Source organism: Falco peregrinus, chromosome 6 (genome assembly GCF_023634155.1).
Source record: "Falco peregrinus isolate bFalPer1 chromosome 6, bFalPer1.pri, whole genome shotgun sequence".
Taxonomy (NCBI): Eukaryota; Metazoa; Chordata; class Aves; order Falconiformes; family Falconidae; genus Falco; species Falco peregrinus.
Window position 1 is genome coordinate 84,037,622 of NC_073726.1, and position 26,108 is coordinate 84,063,729.

The 26,108-nt window shown below is 38.1% G+C and overlaps 1 protein-coding gene across 3 annotated transcripts; it reads right to left on the bottom strand.

Moving 5' to 3' along the window:
* Positions 1-3,531: 3,531 nt before the first annotated feature.
* On the bottom strand, positions 3,532-26,080 carry C6H12orf4 (chromosome 6 C12orf4 homolog). 3 transcript variants are annotated; one of them, XM_055807821.1, is made up of 14 exons: positions 25,927-26,080; positions 24,429-24,623; positions 24,022-24,167; positions 22,497-22,678; positions 20,764-20,863; positions 20,551-20,672; positions 18,232-18,338; positions 17,303-17,500; positions 13,770-13,898; positions 12,591-12,659; positions 10,822-11,024; positions 6,015-6,072; positions 4,745-4,812; positions 3,532-3,782 (listed from the first exon to the last, which is right to left on the bottom strand). In XM_055807821.1, the coding sequence occupies exons 2-14, from the start codon at positions 24,604-24,606 to the stop codon at positions 3,690-3,692; spliced, it is 1,653 nt and encodes a 550-aa protein (XP_055663796.1). In that variant the 5' UTR covers positions 24,607-24,623; positions 25,927-26,080; the 3' UTR covers positions 3,532-3,689. The 3 variants fall into 3 exon arrangements, with proteins under 3 accessions (XP_055663796.1, XP_055663794.1, XP_055663795.1); XM_055807819.1 differs by lacking the exon at positions 25,927-26,080 and adding an exon at positions 25,219-25,339; XM_055807820.1 differs by lacking the exon at positions 25,927-26,080 and adding an exon at positions 25,219-25,335 and having other exon boundaries at positions 13,791-13,898.
* Between the last annotated feature and the right edge of the window lie 28 nt (positions 26,081-26,108).

The following is a 26,108-nucleotide window of genomic DNA, read 5'->3' on the forward strand; positions in this document are numbered from 1 at the left end:
TTAGTATCAAAGACCAATCGGTGACCATGCTGAAAAGTTTATACGCAACCTTCTGGGGATTGCATTACACACAGATTCAAAAAATGAAAGGCAAAATTATTATTTTCTTAGAAATTAGTGGCAGTTTTACACAAGTGGTACTAAATGAAATGGTGTTTTTGCACTCTGGTAAATTAACAGGAGAATTCAGGCATAATTTTTATTAACAAAGGATCTAAAAATAGAAGCAAAATTATTTACTCAATAATTTTTGTTCTGTGGGCTACTTGTTGGTAGATGCACTGAATGAAAAACAAAATAAAATAAAAGGATCAAGTATGTAACACAGACATTTTTCACAACATGGATGAGTTTAAAAACTTAGGAATACTTCTGCTGCCGCACCTTTCACAAACAGAATAGTGGTTAGCGCACTTGCTTTTCTGGGACCAGAGTTTGATTTCAGCTTAAGGCCAGCAATGTAAAATGAGCTCTAACAGGATTAATCCAGCTCCTTCTAGATGAATTTACATCCTTCTTTTCTAGAACACCAAATTAGGTCACATTACGTGCGTGATTCTTCTAAATTAGAAGTTGCTGGCAGAGGAAGAGAAAGCGTTTGACAGTTCAGCAATAGATGTTTGCTGGGTCACTTACATGGCTTCAGTACAGCATGCAGGACCTGATAAAAATACTAAGCTAAGAGTCTGTTAATTATATAGTGACTTTAAAAACATCATGAACTCATTAATATTTCTTGGATTCACAGTGAGAGTTTTAAATTGTGCAGTATCCCCAGAACAGAGCTTTGCAATCTTCACATTGATCAAACTAGATAATAATAAAAATTATAATTTAAAAAAAAAAATCACGATGAAAATAGATAATAATTTGTGGGGTTTTTAGTTGGCTTACAGGATCTCCAGTTTTCAAGCGCAGAATTTCAGCAATACATAGGAAAAGAGGAAACAGAGCCCAGATTCCAAGCCAGCTCTGCCCAGATCCCTGTGCTTCCTACCTAACGGAACTGGGGACTTCAGGAGGGTCCCCCTCCCCGCCCCACTCCTTGCTGAGAGCCTGACTCTTCTGGCAACCCTGAGAATCCCAGTTTCAGACAAGATTTTTCCTGTGGCCAGTCTCTGCACTGAAAGATTGCCTCCAGCCTCCTGGGTCCACAGCTGAGTTTAAAAATCCTCGCCTGTCCAAAACAGGGGAAAAGCAGTTCCCAACTTAGCCCTCACCCCCCATCATGGGGAGGCAAGGGGGTGTGGGCTTTTTTTTGTTTTGCTTTTTTTTTTTTTTGAGTGAATTCAAGTTTGTCTCAAGAAATTTCATAGCTGCATCTTGACCTGCCTCCCTGTCATCTCTGATTAGATTGTTTAGTCGTGAAACATTAAGAACTAATAAGCAGCAAAATACACCTGTACCACACTCCAGAACATAATAGTTTTCTTATAAAGTTGTTCATGTGACAGACTTGTCAATGTGAAATCTCAAAATAATGCAAATACTTAACGTACTAAAAGAAAAAAAAAAAAGATAATAATTAAAAGTTTTAACTATTGTCACAGGTATGTTATTTTGATTATTTTTTTTAAACTCTTTTGCAGGAAAATTACTGAGGAGGTGGGGGATTAGAGAAAACTGGGACATAACAGAAGTGTGGTATTACAGAAAGCTTTTTAGGGTAAAATAGAGCTATCACTTTCAGGATGGTTGGCATGCATGGAATCTACTTTACCACGGCTCCCTAAGCAGCACACCCTGCCACCTCAGCATGTGCTGGCAGGAGTAACGGAGGTGGAGACGTCGCAGCCAGGCTCTGTTGTGCTCCCTGCAGGAAGGGGAGTCTGATGGTACCACACAGCTGGTAAGCTGCATGGCAGCTGTCACATGAAGAACCTGAGATGTCTGCTGCTGAGCCGACCATTGTGGTGAAATTACTTTCCTCAGATGAAATAATCCATCGTAATACCAACGCACACTTCCATCCCAAAGCTACCCGCCTCCAAGATACCAACACCTCACTGGGTACGTGACACCAATCAGTAACAAAAATATGTATGACTACAGTTACTCAAGCTCCACTTAAATGTAAAGAAAATGGACTGGTGTTGGGCTAAAATAAGTCCAGGAATGGGGAACTGCTGTCTAAACTCCCGAATTACCAAACTCTGACTTAGTGTTTAAATGTATGTTAAATCAATCTGTGCATAAAGCTCGGTCAAGTTGACCCACTGTCTAAAGCTGTTATGAACGAAGTGACTTCTAACCAAGGGAGTCAGCCTTGGGAATGATGAGGAACAAAGAACAGGGAGCGAAAAGACGACCATTAAGTTACGCAGAAAGAAGCCTTCAAGCGAGGAAAGTTCTGGCTGTAAGAGGAGACAAGCTGATAAACTGTCACAATCCACTGATGCCAATAGCAAATTAGTTGAAAATAGGGGAAAGATAATTGTGGCAATGGAAGATCTTAACCTCTGACTCAAATAGGCCCCCCAAAAGAGGGCACGACCCCACCTAGAGAACATGCATAGTTAGTAACGAACTTCAGCAGTGCTATCTGAGGATGCATAATAATTTGCATTGGAAGTGAGAAACTTTAACCCAACCTGTGTATGCCAATGAATACACAACATACTATGAAGTATAAAAAGCGAGCAAAGGAGGGGAGAAGTTAGGGAAGACTCCATCGTAGCTTCTGGGATCAGCTGGCAGGCTGAACCTGCCTTCTACCCCGTAGGGCCACCTACTGGGTAAGAACTTCAGCCTCTGACTAGCACACGCTAGCTGTTGTTAGGTGTATCGTTCTAAGCTTGTTTTGCAGTCAGTGTATTATCACCAGCAATCTTCAAAACTTACTCTGCCACCAATACGTATTTTGCATAATAAAAAAATCTTCATTTCAAATCTCCAGCTGAAGTTCATTTTGTACAAGTCTCTGGAGGTTTGAGTCATTGTTGTAAGGGATTTGACTGAGTGACGCTGTCAGCGGGGGTCCCTGAATAGGTTGGTCACATCCCCTCCGATACAGCGGGCTGTCACAGCGCAGGCAGCGGGCAGGCTGGGCAGGCACAAGGGTCTCATCTCTCCTGGGAAACGGACAGGCTGATCTAACATAAAGGGTTTGAGGGAACCCCCCCTCTTAACGTAACTTCTGTGATTTACAAAACATAGCACGTAAAATGCTTGTTTCATGTCTTTGATTTTGTAACAGTAAAATGAGGCAGTAATACATTTTATTGTGCAGTCACTGTGACAAATTACATCAGTTATGCTAAGGCGACACCTGACATTATTAATTTGTTCAGTGACATTTAAAAAAAAGAAAAAAGAACAAAGTATGTTTTAAACTCAACAACCTAAAGACCATGCAGAAGATCCTACTCCTACCATAAGCTCTTATTCCTACTACACAAGAATCACCTATATTTCTGTAGATAACATACGATAAGTTATATTTGAATGTCTTTCAGATACAGGTGAGGAATTCAATATTAATACTGTGCTGAAACAAAGCAAAAGGCAAAAAATCAACTGCTAATACCCAAGTACAGACAGCATTTATCTTTTATTAGGGTGACATGATTCTTGAAACTGCAACAAATAGCACTTCAGGGTCATCATCCCTCAGAAGAGAGACATTCCAGTCCAGAATCTCTGTAATCGCATGCTTTGTCAACAGGATACGTCTCACTGCTGCACATAATTCAGTGCTTAGAGGTAAGAGTCAATGTAGAGGATACTCTGAAGATTTGTGGAAGCATATTACTGAGCTGGTAAAACATTTCCTCAGAAATTGTCTGGGAAAAAAAAAAGAAAGAATTAGAAAAAATACACCAGTAAGCTTTGGCTTTTTGCTGTAGTTGGGAAGAATTAAGTGTCTCTCAGCTCTTGACAGTTAAGAGAACTGCTGTTTTCTCAGAAGTTCACAAGGATTGTTTTCAAACTATGTGTTATAATTCAATCAAGAGACTGACCTAAAAATACTGTTTGTGTCCTATGTGATGTCTCCGTTTCCAGTAATTGATTATTTCTGCCTAGCATACGCAGGACAGTGCTGTTTCTTATCTATAGGACTCCTACTCTCTGAATTCCAGGATTAGATTCAACTTAAGCACTTATTCTTGGCTTCCTCCTTGCCCAGCAGTTAACATGTATTTCTTGATAAAGTAGTGATTTCTCTCCTAATATAACTCTGATTTTTATATTATTTCCAGTACTGTTTTTTAAAACAAAGAAAACTTAGTGCTGGCCACCTTTGGCAAACTGCCTGTTTCTGAAGATTAGCTAGAACTCCAAATTAAATCATTTTGGAATCTTAATTACAATTAACTTCAAATTTCTGGAGTCATTAATGACTTTGTGGAAGCATGACTGAACTCAGCGCATTGCAACCTTCCAAGTTGCTGGACAATATGATTACTAAATGCCTAAACTTATGTAATGCAAGGTTAGCCCACCTCTTCAGAGTAAATAATAGCAAAAAATTATCTTTTTCAAAGGTGATGTATTCACCATTTGTAAAGGTGAACCTCCCAGTTTGAAACGTTAGCATCCTCAGAAGATACATCAAAAAAAAAAAAAAAAAAAAAAAAGGACATCAAAAAATATAAACCCCTCATTCCTGTTTTATAGGCAAGGAACCAAAACTACAGTAATTTAAGCTTACACAAAAAGAGCAGGGCATAGCAAAGAAACAAAAACTAGATCTGCTGACATTTAACTTCAAGTTAAATGTCTGCTGGAACAAGGTTTAACCTACCTGTGGTACCAAGAATTGTACAGTCCGAGAAATTCCTCCATCCCACGAGGCCATCTCCATCATGAAACCTAAAAACCAGCATTCATACTGTATGCATTACCTATGCAATCTTCCCTGTCAATGACACTGTTAGCAAGCAGTGAGGGAGCTTTCACGTACAATTAGGATTTTAACTGCTGTAACTAGGGATATCGTTAATCACATTTAAATCAGATTTGGCCAATGTCCTGGCTGAAATCTGCTTCAACTGGAAAATCTAATGAGGTGTTACAGAGAAAATCAATATACCCTTGAAGAGCAGAATAACCAGTGCTAGCCAGCAAAAGTGAGAGGTTTCTCTAAATATACGTGTTATGAGTTCTTTCAATGGCCTGCTTTCATTGAGAAACAGCTCTTTCCTTTAGCTCTGATGTACTCATTAATGTGGATGTGGTCACAAGTCTGTTGCCAAAAGTACGCTGACAATCTGGCAGCAACAGAAACTACCTGGACCTACTTATGTGGCAAAAGCTCAGCGCTCATTTGTTGCTCAAGTTATGATATGGCATTTTTATGCTAGCATATCCTTACAAATGAACTAAATGCGTGTCCACGGAACATGCAGCAAATAAAGATACTCAGAAAAATATTTGTTTAATGAAAGTGGCTACATGGATGATATTCCATCGTGAATTAATAAAGGTCACAATAGAAAGAGGTTCCTCAAGTGGGTGGTAGGAAAACTTAACATTACTGACATTTTAAAAACTCTAAATGACTGGTTCAAGTATTTGAGTGCAGCACAGAAGAATGCGGTAAGTAATAACACCACTTGGAAAGACAGAAAACCAAGATGAGTCATGAGGACTTTCCAGCAAAGAGATTAATTAGTGTATAAAGTAGTCTTGGAAAAATGCAGGGAGTCTCTTTGTCTGAAAAAATAAAACTAAAAAGACGACACTGGAAATTATACTGCAGAGAACCACCAGCTCTTGCCTTCCTTCAGAGACTGCTCAAGGCAGCAGTAAGGGCTTTTCCTTCTACTGTCTACATTGTAAAGATCTTTTAGAATAGAGACTAAAAATGTTTCGAAGTGTCTGAGCCTATTTCCTGGTTAACAGTTAACTAATGATAGTTAGCAATTTTAAAGAGAAAATGTAAGTGTATGTTTTAAACAAACAACACCTTATTGAAAAACACCTTTTTAAGAAAATACACAACCTAAGCCAAGGCTGGATGTCACCACATGTAACACAAACCGCCCCCCTAGCTGAAGCACCCACTAACATACCTTTGACACACTTGAACACAAGTTCCGCCCTCTTCAAGCACCACGGGATGGTCATTTCCTAAAAATTAATAAATGAAGACTCAATGCCCAATGATCTAACCAAGAGCAGTAATAGGGAAGTTACTAAAAATAATACATTTCTGCCACAGAACCCCATTTTCCAAGCAGGTATTCAAGCAACATTACAGGCCATAAAAAGGGATTCAGTTTTCCAGAGTACTCTAGGCAGGCAGTATATACCCTATAGGTGACCATAAAAGCACGCCACTTATTGGTAGGACAGCCCACTGTCAGAACAATCTACAAATTTTTAAGCTGTGATATTGAATAAAAATACTGTTGACAATCTTACAACTGTCATTGGAAACAGGGTTATTAAATTCCCCTACGGAGCTACAGAAAAATGTATAATGTCCAACAGATAACTGTCAGATTCACGCTTCAGCTAGCCAAAGAGGAATCATCGGTTACTGCTGGGAAGTGCGGCCAGGAGCCTAACTGTTCTTGGTGATTCTAAGTTTTATTGACATACTCACTGCCTGCCCGTGGGGCAGGGACACCTTCCACTAGACCAGGTTTCTCAAAGCTTCACCCAACCTGGCCTTGAACACTTCCAGGGATGGGGCACCCACAGCTTCTCGGGGCAACATGTGCCAGTGCCTCACCATCCCCACAGAAAAGAATTTCTTCCGATTATCTAATCTAAGTCTACTCTCTCTCAGTTTAAATAGTACCTATTTGTTCTGATGTACTCTCCAACATGAAAATCAGCACCTTCTGGTCTGAATGCAGGAATATAGATGTGGAAACAAATTTATCCATTCTATGTACCTTCTCAAATTTAAGCTTTAGATAATTTTCTATTCAGTAAAGCCAGCCTTTTTTTTGCAGCACCAAACACCGTACAATCTGTCAGTATCAAAGAGCTTAATTTCAGGACTCAAAATAGTTATTTGAGAAACAAGGTTATCTAAGCATGCTAATTGATAACACTGCAACAGTGCATTGAACATGGCTGCATTAAACAACTACTGAAAGCCAAAAGTTCCTACTTAGGTTGGAGTATCTCCTGCCATCCCGAAAATGTGTAACAACTTAAAAACAGAAAACAGCGTAAGTTAAAAGTATCTTTTCAGAAAACCGTCTTTCATTATGTAAATCACTACCATCAATAGACACTGCTTTTAGGGTATACAATACATTAATCTGAACAATGCTGGACATAATTTTTTTTTTTCATTTCTAAGCTTTCTGGAAGAATTTATCTACTTATGTGTGCTTTCTGTCACAAGTAACATAGGCATATATTGGTAGCTTTGATCACTGTTTTGGCTTAGGCAAAAACCAAACATCTAAAAAGGTCCTGTTGCTCTGAAGGCAACTCAGGAGTACCTTACGTAATCAATAAAGGGAACTAAGCCTTAAAAGGATTAAACCAGCAGGATATGACACCATTCCTTGGGCTATTTCAGAGGAACATAGATGTTAAATCTTGCGGGCACACAGGGAAATAACAGGTTGGATCCAGAATGTCACTCCATGCAAGCCACAAGAACTGAAAATGACACAGTAATGTTTCAATTCTAATCCATGTTTGAAAATGTAAGTTCTCATGATTTTGCCATGTTATTTGGATTTTTCTCTACATGCAAACTAAGAAACAGTTGTGGAAACGATGAAGTATTTGTTAAGTACCGATTGAAATTACAGTGCAGGAGACAGGATAAAAACAAACAAACACCCCATCTCCTATAATGGGTTTTGTTTAATAGTATTCAAGTAAAGATACACCTTGGACTTCTGGTTTTATTCACCAGCACAGACCACATCCCAGCTACTTTTTAGGATGCAAGTACTTGTTGTCAAATTAAGATTTCTTCTGCTTATTTAATAAAAAAAAAAAAAAGAGGGGGTCAGCATCACTGATCAGAAAAATGTGTTGCAAACCTCTTCATTCAAACAAATTTGTGACAGACTCACTACATGGGACTGCTGCTTTTATAAAGCTAAAGACTTATGCCTTTGCATAACCATGTCATAACCAAGTAATGTAAACAAAATCCATAAATGTCTCATAAGACAAAGATTTCAAACCAAATTTCAATGTTAATTTTAATAAATTAAGAATCAGCAAGATGTTTACTCAAAGCATATCTATGCAAACCCTAAACACTGTATGAGCAGCTATATATTTAAAAGGTGGGAAATTCAGACAAGAAATATTTGAGGTTAACACACCCACCAATAACCTCTCTATATACATAAATAGTGTTCATAAATATTTGTTACACGGCTTATACTCCCTTAATTTCTACTTTTTTCCCAAACATTTTTCTCTTAACTTATGGTAATAGATACAGCTGACTGAGATCCCTGAAAAGTAACATTTTTCTCAGTGTAGCTGAGCAGACGGCAGCAACGGCTCCTGTGCTGAAACTACCAAAAAATTGTGCCAGCTCTAACATTTTCAGTTATGCCATGCTACTGGAGCCATTCTGTTCCCCAGTTTATATTAGATCCAGAACAGTGATCAGACAGTAATGCCTCAGTTGTCCTGAATTTGGACAAACCCAGTTTCTTTCCTTCGTTTAACTTAACAATAAAAACAGAGAAATGTAATCTATTTTTGTTGTTCTCATCGTAAGAAAAACTAAAGAAAACAGACTAAAGAAAACTAAGGAATGAAATGTAATAGCTTCATTGAGATAATACACTCGTTACTTCTGTGAGGTTATAAACACCACGCTTCCATCTATAGGAAGGAGAAAAACTTTGGGAAAAGCACAGAGAAAACTCACGATGAATACCCGTCACATTGAAGCATGCAAACATCTCTGCAGCTGTGCTCCTGGTTAACCACTTTACAAAACTGTTTTTATGTAGGTGGTAAATGTGTATTCAAAACTGGGTCTGCAGAAGGCACCAAGTTCAAGTTAACTTTCAGAAATCTGTTATTCACTTTTCCGTCAACAACATTACATATTTTTGTGTTTGAAATGAGGTCAGCCAGCTGCAAAGCACTGTAATACACAATGCTGCTAATGCAATTCACACAACAGAGTTTTGGCCAAACATACACTTATCGTACAGGTCACTTTCTGCTTACTCTACAGAGACGTGAAATTTAATATAAAAGGTAAACTGTTTTACTAGGACCTTTTAAGAATCCAGTGCTAGACAAGAAGGTAATTCTTCAGCTTCACACATCCAAGCAACAACACACTCAAAAGCATGTGAACACCTGGTCTTGTGTTTTATTTGTATTTTAAATTACAGATAAGCAAATGAAAGCTAAAACTAGCAAGGTATAAAGAAAAGAGAAAAAAAAAAAGGAGAAAAAGAATATAGTCAAATGGCAACTTAAGAAAAAAAAAGGTCAATAAATTTATGAAACACAGTAACTGAGTCACTGAGTCCCACGAGTAATCCAGGCTGCTGTCCTGCGAGCTGGTTACTTGCATTTGTGCCCCAAAAAAGGTCTTGATACCAGAAATGAAAAATTTCAGAACTAACATCATCTGTTCCTAAAAGTCTACTTTTATGTATGGAACTATATCCTTTAGGAGCTTAATTAGTGGACACTTCAAGTTTTGCATTGCTTGCACTTTCACAATAATAGACTCCGATCTTGTAAAAGATCTGGAACTGCGTTCCAATCAAATTCTGTTATTAAAAAGTCACTGTTAGAGGTAATCCACTGGCGAGCTTTTATCTTGCTCTAAGTCAGGCATTTTCAAAGGAGGAAAGGCAGCACTGAAATTTACAAGTGAAAAATCAAAGGGTTATTTAAAAATCTCCTCACAGCAGACTACAGTTATCCATGCAAAGGTATTGGTAATATCATTATCTTATTTTTATCCCCCCCCCCCCCCCCCGCCCCCCCCCCCCCTTTTTTTTTTAAGTTTATAGACTTTTCACCTCCTAAGGAGGTGAGGCATATGGCTGTACTACCTGTCCACTGCTTCTCTCCCTTCCTTCCCATCCCCTTTCTTCTCTGCTAGTATCTTGTGAGCCAGATGTGATAGAGGAAAGAGGTTTTCAGTGGTATTACATTAGTGTGCACTGTGAAAAGTTACAGTTGAGTAAGAGGCAAGCGCTACATTAGTGTCCCACCGAAAAAGAGAATACAAAAGCTCAGCACAATAAGTAAAGCACACTTGTATCTACAAAGAGCCTCAGCAATATGCTGCTTCTTGCCTAGTCGGTATTTGGGGGGCTTAGGGAGGAAACAGGGATAGGAATTAAGGATGCAGTTGATTAGGCAATGAAGGAGACAGTTCACAGCAAAAGGTGGAATTTGGGTGCTGCTGCGTAGGGCTGAGAAGGTAAAGAGTAGTGTTCAGGGATACAGAACTCCCAGCCAAGCTTTGCTAGTTCTGCTGCTCATAAAACTTACTGTTAAGGTTTTCTAGCTAGCAACAATTAGTTGGGGTTCTAGTATCACTATCACATCAGTGACTCTGAAGTCTTAGTTTCTAAGCAAGAGCTGCTGCCAGAGACTTCCAGGCATGCGGTCCCATCTTTCATTAATACTGGTACAATTGAGCTGGATCAAGGAAGTGTCCAAAATGAGGGGCAGGAATAAAAAAACTGAAGTGATTCAGCTGGCTGAAATGTTTTTAACTGGTTTAGTTCCTTAATTTGGGTCACCATATAGATATGAGGGCCAGCACAATGATGTGGCAGGAGTATGTGACTGGGATAAACTGTCCTATTTGGCCTAAACCAGCATGAAACACCCTTTGAGAAAATCTCTTTTGTTGCATCCTAGAAGATAAAAACAAACCAAATCTTTACATTTACTTACTTCTGACATATCATGCACCAGTAGCAGAGGAATACTAATGGTAGTAATGTCGTGTGTGCAGCAAACTTTGAGAATGTTTCTCAGTCCCATGATTGCAGGATCCCGAGCAGTTACGTTACCAGATCTTACGTTATCATCCACACAGAGGTGAAAAGCAACATGAATTTCAGAGAGATTTGAATGGCGCGTGATGTAGAATTCTCCTACACAGCAACATAAACCAAGAAGGCAAGTTATCATGGTAGTGACCTGTACTGAAATACAATTTGTTAGGTTATGTAAGGATAGGGTCAGTTAAGACAAAAGGCAAATACAAATATACAACAGAGATCAGAACACATACATAAGGAGATAAAAAAAAGTTAGAAACCAACTGATCTAAAATCTCTTGGAATATCATTGTTTTACATTCATCTTACACTCGCTTCCCTGCTTTGATGGGTTTCACTGGCATCAGGGACACCTGGTGTAATAAGACATAACAGTGCCAGTACAGGCGGATATGATCTATATATAGCATGAAACAAAAACAAACAGAGAGGAGGTGTAATACTCAAAATATATAATGTAAGCACTGAATTGCAGACAGATGTGGGAGGCGGAAATAGCAAAAATGGATGGGTTAAAATAAAGGATGCAAAAAGTCTGTGGAAAAAAGATAGTGGGTTACATAACAACTGAGATACGTACTGGAAGACTAACGTATCAATAAATTATTTTAAATTCTAATTATTAACAATGGCAAGATTAGTTACAGAGCTGTTTTCAAAAAAGTTACCCAAGACATCTTGGTGAGGGCATTTTTAGACTTTATATTCATTTATTAAAGGTAGAGAAAGAGTAAGGGGCAGCAAAATGCAGGTGTCTCCATCTCACCTTTCCACTGGAGATCAAAATTCTATACTAGAGTCAACAGAAAAGCCAGTATGCAATATCCCTACTGTTTCAGTGAACAGACAAACACCTTTCTTCAAACCCATTCTCACTGGTCGTTTAAGTTAAGATACTACCTTTGCACAAGGACAGCTGAAGAATAGATATGTATGCTTTTCTGATGACTGCTAAGGAAATAGTAATGCCCAGCAATGATCATCTAACAGTAGCAATACACAAACCACTGCAGCAAGATTGACCTGGATTTATCTGTTAAGGACCTAAGCCGATTTATAATCCACTTATACTAACAAGATCTAAGACAGTCATGAAGGCAATTTTAAGAAGCCCTCTTATTCGGCCATAGGTTGTATGGATTTAACTCCTCCCCACTACAACTGTGTATTAGTCTTCAAATTCCACAGAAACTTTCCTTACTGAAAATCAAAATACATACAGAAGATAATTCCTCTTTGAGGGGGACAGATTTGTACATTCTCAAAGTTAAAAAAAAAAACTTCTAAAACGCTTTGTTGTATCACAACAGTGATACATATATATAATTATTTTCAAAAACAATATTAGTTGCTAGTATTTCAGTTTCACCTTTTCCCCAAGATGCTCAGATTTTTTTTTCATCTTCAAATTCTGAAAAGAAATTTTAGGCATAGAGAAGTGATTTGCCCCAAGCCACATGATGCGGTGGCAAAGCTGGGAATAGAAACCAGATGTCCTGACACCCAGTTCCCTGCCTTAGCCACAAGAACATCCTTCTCCTCTGATTGAGGTCAACTCGGGTTTAGTTTATGATTTATATTCTGACTTCAGAGCTAAAAATGTGCATCTATAAAACACAACTTGCTTTAAGAAGAGGGGAAAAATGCAACAGAACTCACCTGGCAAAATATTTGACTGGTTTCGTTCAATATTCTTCAGTTTCTCTTCATTTCCACTACTTTTGTTTTCTGTATATAAATACACAGCACATATATTAAATACACTGTCTGTTAATTGTGCTTTGGCATGGAACTTCGATATTCTGAGATGCTATCTGGCTTGAATTTTTACCATGAAGTCCCCAAAAAGCAGAGGGATGCACAGGAATTGTTTTTGCTGTCTTTAATAGACACTGAACCAAATTCTATCTCAAAGCAGTAACTTTCTTCATCATCGTACGATACCTCTTCATTTGGATAAAACACGACATTCTCAGATGTAATACTAAACTTTCCAAATTGCCCCCACAACAATGTAGAACCTTCCCATTGCTTTTTAAATAACGCAACTATTTTAAACACATTTGTTCCTAGTATTACAAGAAAAATTTTAGAGATTTACATGTCAACAGTATAAAACCAGCTTTCAGTTACTTCCTCAAGACTACAGCAATATGCAGGTTCCTAAGAAAACTTGTTTTTCTATGTACTCTTATGAATCTATTCATGTTACTGAGGTATTTAAATCACATAAGTAGTTCTCTGCAAGGAAAACAAAGTTTCATGATGTACAAGTACAACCTTAACACCATGTGGTCAGAAAATTTCACAGCCATTGGTAAATATAAATGCAAAGTAAACCATTCAGAAGGATTTGGTTAGCACTAAAAAGCATCACATTTAGTCAATTTATTATTCAGTTTTTAGTGTTCACTTTTAAAGGAAGGGAAAGAGTCATAACTCCTTTCCTGCAATTTTTAAAGCTTTACTCTTTTATTTCTATTTAAATGTAAAGTCAGATAAAGTCTATGTTGCTACGGGCAGTTTAAACTGCAGAGGAAAGCACAATGGCCCTATACACTTCCCATGCTGTGACAGTGTGATCAGAACCTAAGGACTCAGAATTTAATTATTTTTTTTTTTGTAAAGTTACACCTGTTATGGCAGCAAAAACATCATGTGAACATGCTGTCCATGAGGAGAGAATTTCATGCAGATTTCTCAGTATATCGATAATCTTGATCCTTCCATTTTATAGGTCAGGTAACTGAAGAAGAGTGAAATCAACTTGCCCATAACCATAACCATTCAGCTGACCACTATTCTATTTCAAGGAAAGTAATTTTGGTTGTCACTAACCACAATGTCTTTTTGACTTACTGCTACGCTGTGCTCTGGCCTTAAGTACAACCTTCTGGACAATTTCAAGCTGTTCCTGAATTCCAGGAAAATGGAAGTCTGTGCATTCTTGGCAAACAGTTGCAAAATCTAGGAAAAAATATAAGATTAAAATCCATGTTGAAAGGCTGTGGTTAGGAACATGACATAATTCTGCTCTACTGTTCAAGCAAAGCCAGTTACAAAGGCACCCCCACCCCCCCAAACCAGATAAAGAGGAGTATAGCAGGGCTTTAAATTCTAAAATAATTACAGCAGAGCCAAAACAGTTTTTGAAATAAATTAATTGCTTGGGGAAGAAAAAACCCAAACCTTGAGTGTTGCTGCTTTTCAAACAAAACCACCCAGACCAAAAAATTCCCACCAAAATAAGAGCAATAATATATGAACATTAAAATGCAATTGTGCTTTACAAATGCTGCCTTATTACTAACAGTTCTTCAATCTGTGATATTTTATTAAGATATACATAACAGACACTTCCAACAGCAACAACAGCATTCCAGTTTGTTTTGAAAAATGAGAGCTATTAACGAAATTCATAAATAGCGTATCTCAAAAGCTGGAATTACAGTTGTTTCCTTTTAGTTCCCAAGACACAGATCTGAAAGTTAAAGAAAAGTGTCATCAGAGAGCTGCAAGTTCCTTTTGCTGATAAGTATTACGTCAGACTTGGAAATATTATACTGATAATCAGGATCATAACATACTGCCTCTGAGATTGGTGTTCTAAGCTTCTTATCCTAATGTCCAGCCGTTTCTCCAAGCAAGTCAATGGGAGCCAAAACAAGCTATTAGCAATGAGCTGGACTATACTAAACAATTGCTACTTACTTCCTGCTTTGAGGTACCTGTTCTAATCCTCCTTACAGTTCTTAATGTATTCTGATTGCCTATCTGGAAAGCACCATATACTCCTGTGAACAGGCTGCAACTGGAACAGGCAGGGCAGAGAGAAAAATCTTAATGTATTTTATCTTTTTACATGCAGTCTCTTACCATAAAATCTATTTTCAAAAGGCTTTATTAAATTATGATGTCCAAAACCAAGGGAGGAAGAGGCTCATATTCCAGAAGATTGTATCTTCCGTGTGTATAGAGATAAAACAAGGTCACAAGACATTTTAATTGAAACTAACAACTGAAAAATCTGATATTTAAATTAAAATTAACGTTAGTTTTAGTTTATCATTTGAGTGTGCTACACCTACTCGAAACCTGAGCCACAGTAGCCCCACAAAGTCCTAATATTAAAGACTTGAGCTAGGCAATGCATAAATTATATAAACTATTTATCTAGCTTAGAAATTATAGTCTGAATTAAATTGGCATGTTGAAAGTTCACATGTAAATTCAACCTTCTGTTCAAGGCTGTTTTCTAGAGACGTGTCCAAATTAAATTTCAAAGGTATATTTTGATAGTTGCTTTTTATACGTTACAAGAAATACAGAAAACATTGTAGCCATGGTTTTCAATCTTGCAAATACCCGACAAACATCCTGAATTTGGAGACAAATTGAACCAAATGGGTAACAGATTTACCAAAGATGCAACCTCAAAACGTTTGCCAGACACAACAAAACTAACAAAGTACACTAAACAAAGCACATTCCTAGGCTTCCTCAGGCCAGAGCTAAACAAACAAGGTTAACCAAGTAAATTGCAGGACTTCATACCTCCATTCAGTGCTTGCTGAGTGATTGGTGTTGCTCAAAACAATGTAAAATGCTTGGATAAGTAGCACACTCACATGAAGTTAATTAATTCCAACCATCTTTGAAAATCTCACAGAGGTTTGAGGGAGCTTCTAGCCCATCACAAAATAAAGGTTATGATGTTTACATTTTTCCCCAGCTTTAAAACAGAAGCAGAAAATTGTGTCTGCACTTTTGCAACCCAGAAATTTGGACTGCACAAGCCACCAACACTCTACTTAAACAGCAGCATCAATTTATTATTTAAAGGTCTTCTGTATAGCAAATTTATGAACCTTTGAACCCCCTAGCATATTTATCTTTTTAAAGAGCCTTTTAGGAAGGAGAACTGGTTCCGATTAGTGCTCTTGCAACAAACAGCTCTTACAATTTAAGAGCAAAGTCTCCTCTCAAAGGTGTTTATTACTGCTCTTCTGTCAGAAGATACCACTGCCACCACAAAGTGGATTTAACGAAGTGTACCCAAATGTCAGTTGCCACCTATAGCAGTTTAGGGTCTCAGTACAACCAGACATTCACTGATGGTTTAAAGTAATACATCCAACTAATTACGTGAGAGGAACTGAGACATGGACACATTCATTTCTGCAACGTTTTTAAAAAGAACAGTGGTACAGAGAGCTGTGGAACGTGCCCACAGTGAAGTCTGTCAAGTTCCTTTGGAACTCAAAGAAATGAAAATTTATTGAGGATTATATTTTAGATTGTGATACAGTTCCTTATTTTCCCCTCTACTGTGGCTGCAAGATCTAACTGGTGTCTAGAACATGCAGTTTTGTGTTTAACGGTATTACTTCAATGTCTGTCTTATCACCTTTATCAAGACATAGCATAAAATAAATCTTCTATTTGTTATGAATTTAAATATTTAAGCAGAGAAAAAGCAACTTAAAATTAGTACAAGTGTGAAACAAAACTGTCAGAATTAAGCAGCTTGGAAACCATAAACAGCACAAATACAACTGCAGTTTTTACTGGTACACTTCCCTTTCCTTCTTGCTACAAGCCTCACTCCGCACTGTTTTCAGAGAACATCAACCCAAGTATTTTTTTTACAGTACACAAGAACAGTGACAAGTAATAGTGGCTCCAGTCAGAAAGACATTTCAAATGTAAATATTTTGGTATTAAACATCAAGAGGAAGGTGGAAAAGTCAATAACGTGGCCCAGAGAAAGCCTCAGTAACCAAAACTGGAATGAACACATTTCATTGGTTAACCTTGATACAAACCACCTTCATCATAGTGTCCCATTACTTAAAAGACATGCATTTACAATGGCTACTAATTAAGCTTTCCAGGAATAGGCAAGTAATATTCCTATTGTTCATTTTAAATTGAATTAATAGTGCTGCAGATACTTAAAGCACATGGTATTTTTATACATTTACTTATCGATTTAAAGTCTTAGCATATTTCATTTTCATCTTTGCAAATAGGTTTCAGCATGCTCATCTGACATTAAAGCGTTGGAAGCCCCTATAAAAAGCCAGTCTACGGCAAGGAAATCACCATTGAAGCGTTCACTCTAACACGTTCTTTACTCAAACACAAAACCTAGGAAAGAGATGAGAGAGATAACAGCATACCACAGCACAACTCTGTCCCCCGTCCTTATCCATCTCTTTCTGCATTTGGACATGGTATTGTGAAAAGGTAACAAAACATTAGGGTCTTCAGTAAATTTTAATTATACAGGGAATATGTTTTTTTGAGAGAAGGCAGCAAGTAAAGTAACATTAGTTTTCACTGACACAATACACAGTTAGAGGACTCACCTCTTTTGATGCCACTATATGAACTGATACGGTTGTCTACCAGTAAAACTAGGCCACAGAGAGAAGTTGAATAGAGAGACATTGCAGTTTGAAGTCTGTGAAGTTTTACTCCGCTTCGATGACTGCGCTTATGTTTACAGAAATCCAACATATCCGCTCTCAGTAATCTCAAGTTATGCATAGTCTTCAACTGAGCTCCTGTATGGAATATAAAGGATTTTAATACATACAGTAAAAGAGGAAACTCAGGATTGTTAGTAAAACACAAGGATCAAAGTGCTCCCTTGTTTTGTGAAAATATCTAAGGGAAATATAATCAACAGTACTCAAAGAAAGTTCTTAGCCATATATTCAGTTTTACATACATATCAGTAATTTACAAAGTATGAGTAAAAATGAAGTATTTTCACATGCTGTCACAAAGCAAGGCTTATCTGTACCTGAAATGAGCCTTGATCCCTATTATAAGGCTATAGATGAAATACTAATGTAGTCAAAACAGACAGCACAAGAAGCCTCTATCGTATAAACAAAAAAAACCCAACCTGTAAGTATCTGTTTTTCTGTTAATTGATCATGGGAAATGAATTTAATACCCATGTTTTCTTACCAAACATAAGTTAAAATATGATTTTTAATTGCTACGCCTTCTGATGTTAGTGTGTTTTCTATACTAGTCACCTTGCTAGAGTGGACAAAAACTTGCCTCTAGAATGTTTTCCTTTATGTATATTTCAGGTAGCTAATACTGTTTGATACAGTTTACACACACTGTACTTCTCTTACAAACATAAAGAGCAAATACAAAACAGTTACAAATTGTATACACGATATACATTGACAGTTAAATACTGTAAATAATACATAGCTAAAATACATTATTTATTAGCATCCTTTATCATCTTTGGTTTTAGTGTCAGTTTACTTACCCAAGTGGATAGTAAAACTTTCTTCCAACAGCCTTTGCTCTTCATAAATTCTTCCATTTCCTTCTACAGATTCTCTCAGTTGGCTGGGCTGAACCTTAATTTCATCACTAAAATAATGAGAAATGTATTGAGAAGTTCATCCTAATTCTTTTCAAGACCAACAATATTGTGTGAAAACCGTCTAATGTTTTCTCAGCTGCTTTGTGGAAACCAAGAGACAACCTATTTGCATGAACTCCATTCATGGGAGGGTTTTCTGGCATGCAATACTCCAGTTGCAAACCAGTAGGAAGAATAGACCCCACTGTTAGATTTACATTAACTAGCTCATTTGCAAAGCATCCTGAGACTGAAAAATAAAAATAAATCACAGCACCTAGTTATAAGATAATAAGAACATAAGAATAAAAGGAAAAAAAAACACCTCTTCTCAGCCCATTTATAACGGCCAAACCCTTAATCATGAAGTGACCAGATAAAACATTTATTTTTTCTCTATACAAAACGGAAGGTTAAGAAAAGCTAAACGAAACATGCCACAGTGTTCAAACAAGCAGGAAGTATTTCAGACATCAGTTTTAATTTTTTTTTCCTAAACTAATCTATCTGGTAGTAAGTAACGTAAGTAATACTGTTTCTGTGACACAAAAGAACATGAACATCTCTCCTATTTGTTTCTGCATTAATGAAAAATTTATCTGTTTTCAAAGTGCCTCATCTTCAAGTGTTTTATAAATTTGCAAGCAATTCCACTAATTCCAAATGCCCAGTGGTGAGGCAGAACTGAGATACACCATTAATAAATATATATACACATCCCTAAGCAACTAGATGCATAAGGATGTATATAGATGTGTGTGTATATAGACATAAAAGGGAGAGGTGTATGGAACACATTTTTCTATCTCTCTCAAGTTTCTAGTTGCCCTACTATAGGCTTCCTGTGCATTATTTTCAAACGTACTAGGGGCCTACAGTTTTCAGGACTCGACACAGAGATATCACGCTTTCTGCTACTGTATGTGAGTACAATGACTAAAATACTATCACTTCACATCTGTTATAAGCATCCAAAATTATGAAGCTTGACTCTGGACCTCTAGCAGTCCATTTCTTCTAGCTTTCAGCTCCAAGCAACTTCATCTTGGTCTTATCACCGTAGAAGGCCAGCACATTGGAAGAGGTTCACAGTGGTAAGTATGAATAGCCTTTGTAACGTCACTACCTTTAAAGATTCGTGGAAAAAAACCTGACAAAGCTAACAAGAAAATTACGTAGAAAAATATTTTAGGATTTGGCTTAGAGCTTGAACAGACTGTCACTACTGCAGTAATCTTTTACCTGCTCACTAGGTTAGAAAGAGGCCAGTTTGCTTGTGAGCTATGCAGTCCTAGAACATTCTGGGATAAACCCAAGAACTGCAAAAGACTTCCAAAACAAATTTCCAGACAACAAAATTCTGAGGAAAGTAGTGAGAAATCTATACAGCATCATCTTCCAATATATTTCCCCTCCTCTCTTCCCTCATGTTCCACACATTCAGCTTCCTTCACCCAGAAGGAAATACTTAAGTGATGAAATACTTCATGCATTATGATCCATGCCTTTTCCCTCTTATCACTGGCATCCACTTTGTTCAAAGGTGTAGTTTCCCTTGAAATTCTTTACTGCATCCACCTAAATCTACTCAGACAGGCTCTTCTACTAATGTGAGGCATGAGAAAGCATCAGGTTTTACTTCTGTTTTCCTATTAGTAGCAAAGATGGTTACTAATGGTGAGGGATCTCCCCAAGTTACAAATTTTGATTTCCTTGCCGTTTCCTCAATCAGAAAGCTTTTCATTCAACTCTTACAAGCGTTCACACTAAAAATTGCCATTGCCATTTTTTAGCTGTCCAGCGATGCATACATGAAAAAAAACAAAAACAAACAAAAAAAAGAGGCTTGTTAATTCAAAACGTGTGATACTGTTACTATTTATCAAGCTACAATTATTCTACAGAACATCCTTAGGTAGCACCAGATAGCCTTGTGAAATAGTGTTAAAGCTAGGTATTGTAAATAAAGGCAAAATAGGAGGAAACCGTATTCAGCTCAACTTGTAGTTCAGTGCATTACAACACTTTCTGGTAAAGAAAGGTTGTAACATTAAACAATGAATAAATGCCTACAAGTAAACGGCTAAAAATAAAATATTTAATTATGATGGTTTATGTGCTGTGACTATCCTATTTAAATGGCTAATTTGAAATAAAGATTATATAAAAGCAAATCCTTTGAACTATGACAGACAGAAGCCTCTTGGTTTAATTAAATACCTGACTGAGCTGTTGTTGGGATTCTTTAGGTCCTGATGAAGCTTTATCACCCACTCCTGATATTCTTGCTTCTGGATAGCAGTTGACTGTTTTAATTCGTTGGTCCATTTGTTCTCCAAATCCTAAGAAAACATCAGTGATAGTTGAGTGTTTTGGGGTTTCTTTTTAAGACAATTATTTGTATGACATTCTAGTTCACTGAACTTAGTTTACCTGCTGAGATTCAAAATGCTGAGCTGCTAATGAATTTACATCTTGGTCTGTTAGCGATTTCCCTAGCTCCTGCATCACCTTATCCATTTCAGCTCCTTGTCTGAAAGAGAAGCAAATGCAACAAGGAACCTTTTCAAAAAAACTGGCAGAAGAATACCCATTAACATTGATACAGCTACCAACAGAATGATCCTTTATACCAGTCAGCAGGTCAACGCTCATCACAAGCAGAGATACAACTGAACACATAGCTGAAAGATATGTCATACATCACTTTGTCCATCTGCTCATTTTGGAATTGGAATTCATGCATTTAAAGCCTGCACTCACAGATACTCAAAAGATGGTATGACAGTACCTCCAGATGCTCTAATGTAGCACTTTGCTATCCTTATCATTAGGAGAGTTTCTGAAATGGACCTACTCAGTCCCTTGCCTTCATCCCACCAAAACCACAGTTGATGCAGACAGGTGAACACCAGGAAGTAGGCTAAAACACATCTATTTTTAATAGTCAGATAAGCTTCCAGCTCAAACAACACTCAACAAGGGGACCTGGATCTGAAGTTAAAGGGCTGCCCTGCTATCATCAGTTCATCCAATACCCTGTCCTTCCTTAGCCTTCTTAATCCCTGGCTTCACTTACTCTTTCACACACATTCAGCCCTTTCTTCAGCAAGGAATCGATTTACCCTAACACAGACTTAGCAATGAGTATCCACAAAACAAATCTGAGCTGAGGGGCAGGGATTCCAAGTCAACTCCTGTGTAAACAGAACACCACCTACGTTCATCTGGGATAGTCTCAGCTGCCACTGACCATATGGAGTTTCTCAATTATGACAAATAGATATGATAAATGCCACTGGAGTCAATACACAGCTATATCACAAAAGAGCTCTACATTACTGCTCTTGGGATTAAGTGCTCTTTCTTCTATATGCATACTTGAGAAGAGTCAATAAGCAGCAAAAATGTTTGCTAACATTATTGATAACATTTATCTACAAATTAGAAATACGTGTGACTCAGTCTAGAAGAAACCATATAAGCAGGTACACACTGTATAACGTAAGCTTAAACACACACAATTCAAGAGAAATATTGCCACCTACATTGCTAAAACAGACCTACTCAGAACACTCAGGCACCTCACAAGCATCTATACTATATCTGTATTTGGGTGCATTCATTTTCCTTAGCCTAGTCACCCTAACAAAACAAAAAAAAAAAAAGGGGGGGTGCGGGGGTGGGAAAGAAAAACCTGCATTGTATGTGTTCCCTCTTGTGGAGAAAGCAGCTACCTGCAACTATTCAATCAGTCGGAAGCACGTGATCCTGCAAAGGCTTTCCTAAACTGCAAATTCAACAGCTTCTGACTTAAGTTGGTTCAAGTCTTTTGCTCATCTTTTCATATACTTTATTTTCCAGATATCCCAAGCACTTTACGTTGCCACACCACTTGCAACGTCGACAGAATAACGGAAATCAAACCTTACAGTACTTTGATAACCTTGGTTTTTATTATTTTCAGTAACTGAGGAAATATAGGATAGCTGACCCTAACAATACAGACTAAGTATTAAACGACTTTAAAGAGGGAAACACAACTAAAATAGGTTTACACAGACAAATACAAGTTGTCACATGCTGTCCTATGAGTTGTATACACCCAGTGGCATGCACCAATATTTAGTAAGATAGAAAAAATAAAAAGAAAAAAAAAGGAATACCTTTCCCGTAGTTTTTTCAGTTCCACATCTCTTTCACTTATTAATTCTGAGATGCTAACAAAATAATTGTGTTCCAGGTTTAACAGCATTTCAGAAGCTGGAGAATGTATCAGATCATGATAAACGTCTGCAAAGTCTTCATCCCAGCTTGTTTCTTCAGGTTTTGCATATTCTAATGTTGTCTAAAAGTTACAAGAGACTTAAAAGCATATGGTACCTTTTAGGACATAGAAAGATCCCGTGCAACAGTGGGGCAAAACCAACTAAGCATGCACAACGTTCAACATACATTAATTATCTTTCCTAATTTGAGCTTTTTGTATTCTGCTTGAGCTTTAACATTTTCCCCCTTTTCATGCTTTTTTCTCTTTCAAAGCAACTAACAGCAGAAACATCAAGGTTCTGACTGCAATAAGGAACTACCAATTTTGAGCCATCACCAACCTGGAAAGAACAATAGCATCTACAACAATATTTGTAATTGATGAATTTTAGATAGGGCCCAAAACACCAGCTGTGTAAACAAAAATGTTTTGCTAGAAAGCATGACTAAACTGATGTCACTAGAATTTGATAAACAACACCGATTTAAGAAAAGCCATTTCTATTGAACAAAGAATGGCCCAAAGATGCTAGTTTTGCAAGCTCCTTTATACTGAAACACTCCTTACTTTTGCAATCATTTCCATCAGATTCAGTTGACGAACTGAGATTGTATCATTGAAGTGTAGACTGGAAACATCAAGAAATCATCTAATCCTAACCCTTGCACTCAGGCTAACCTGTTCACAGAAACTGCTAGCACAGAAGACTGCAAACTCTTTCGGTGTTTTATCATATGTCCATGCTCACCCAATACAGATTTTTTCCTTCTTAAAGGCTAAGCTAATTTCATTTTGTTAACATGCATTAACGTAGATGATTTGCTTCCAATTCTCTTTATAACAGATGTGTGCTCTGGAATTTTTCACAACATCCTTCTATATACCATGATAAGCAAATTCAATTCCTATAAACGTTTCCTCAGATGCTGCGGTTTCTGTCATTCTTTTTTTGTGTTCACTAGGACCCCTCCAGTTCTTTTGCATTCCTATATTTTGAAGAACACATGCAAAGCCTCATCACTGCTATAATAATGTAAAATAGTCACATGAACTTTGAAAATGAGCCAAAAAGTCTCTCCGAGGGGAGAGAGGGGTCTTCATTGCTATTACTGAGACTTAGAAGTAGCACTTTACTATCTCTTGCTTCGATTCCAATGCACTAACCCTCAAGTCTATTTTTGTTTTAATATCACTAGCTACATACCTCTCAATTATCTATCTTTTGACTCAAATTCAGGAAAAAACTTGACTGAGAACTTGTTAGATAAAGACTTAATGATCACTTTCAGATAGAAAGAATTGATCAGCAAAAGTGAATTTCAGTGTAATTTTTCATCTTCACAGATGCGATTCTGTCTGTACCTAAACACACACACTCACAAAGCAAGTCCTGAACATTAACTTTTCAGCCTTAATCTTACCTCTTTATAAGCTTTAGCCCAAGTATCTGCCAGCTGGTTTATGTCTACTTTTCCTGATTTCACTGCTTCCAGAGCCATTTCAGCTTCTCTGTCATAATCTTTTATAGTTTCCTCTTCTATGAACTTATTAAGAGATTGCTTCAGGTCTATTGTAACAAGAAGAGAATGGTCCATCAACAAAACATGTCAGTAGAAGCATCATTAATCATCTAGGAAACAGAACTGAAAAGCTTTTTACTTGGATGCCTTACTAGTACTGACAGTAATTTTATTTAACCTTTCTTCTGTTTTAAAAACAATTTATTAAAGACTGTTCTAATAAACACCTTCTTTTGGTTTCTTAAAACAGGTTGTAAGACACTTGTGGACATGGATATATGACACTAATTCAAGAAATCAATTCTTACCATTTTCTATAAAGCATGGCAGATTGTGCAGGAGCATTAGACGTCCATGCAAATGACTAATATTCTCTTGCACTGGGAATTTGAGAGGCACAGTAAGCACTAAATGTTGATTTCCAGCATTAAATTTGTACACATAGTCTCTCTCCCCAGTGCAGGTCTTTCCTTTATTAGGCTTCATCTTCTTGAGTTGATTTCCTGCATTGGAAATGAAAATAACATGAGTTACATTCTTGTAAAAACCTAAGTAAACAATGCTCACTAAAAACAATGTTGTTGATAGCTTCTGGCAAGAAAACTTAAACACCCAAATTTTTCATAGATACACTTCTCAATTTTGACTTCCAAATACCTATGTTGGAGCTGAAACATAAATACCAGTTTTCAAAACATTGAATGCTAAGCTATAATTGAATGTATCCAATATATGAATTTGGATAATTACTCTTACAAATTAAAAGTCCTAAGCTTCCTGACTTAAAAGCAGAAACAGGACAGAAGGAATCCTCACTAAATAACAAACTTTAACTGACGCACTGTAACTGCTGCCATGCAGGTCTCAGAATCTGAAGTCCTTCACGGTGCCCTAGGATTTTATTTCGTCCTTTCTGCAGGTGGTAGACTTTGGGGTGGAGTGGAAGTTTGCAATCACTTTCAGAAAAAGCTTATTTTGGCACTTTGTAACCTGATTTAGGATTTGTCATTATTTTTTTAAATAGTGCCATTAGAAATAAGCCAAAAGAAAAGCAAAAGAACTGTCTACAGAATGAAAACACAGGAGGGGAGCACATACCCATGTCAGTAATTTTTCTCTCGACTAGGGCTCCTCATCTCACTTAATTCCTCTTTTTTTGAGGATTACCTGCAAAGCTAGACATGTTACTCCAGCTGGATCTCCCCAGGGAAACCTCCCCAGTGCTAAAAGACACAGTCCAAAGAGAAGAAGAGCAGAAACCTAAAGAAAAAAAGCATATCTCCTACAGCAAAAGTCATGGGACCAGTTTATAGTTTTTTGTGTGGTGTCTGTCTTTGTGAACAAACCTAAATCGCTTCACGCTAACAACAAAAATCTCACGGTCACCAGAGCGGTCTCCTGGCCCATCACCGAACGGGATTTCAACTTAGAGATGTGGCGAACGCCTCCCTGCTGCTGCCCGACAGAGCCAGGTGTAGCGGGGAGGACACGGGGGGCACCGGCCGCTGCCTCAGCCCGCGGCGCAGCCGAGCAGCCCCGTGCCCCTGCGGGGAGGGCCAAGCCCCCCGCCGAAACCGGCGTTCGCGGCCTCAGCTCCACCACAGGCTCAGCGCCGCCACACCGGCGGCCCAGGCCAAAGAAGGCAGACAGAGATGCGGCAGCAAAACCAGCGGTGGGCAGGAAAGGCCTGCAGGGTCCCCTGCGCCTCTATTCCCCCGGGAGGCGCCAAGCCCCCAGAACAAACGCAGGGCCCCCGGGGCCCGGAGCCGCTCCCCCATCGCGGCGCCGTCCTCCCGCTTCGCTCACCTGGGTCGCGGGCGGGCAGGTGAGGGGGCGCGGCGGGCAGCGGCGCCGCTGCAGGGCGGGGAGGAGGGAGGTGGTTCCCGCTTCCCCGTTAGAGCCTTCACGTCCGGAGCCGCAGATTCGGCACCCGCCCGCCTTGTGGCGAATGTGCTGGGCCGCGCCCGGGGCGGAGGGGGCGGGGCAGC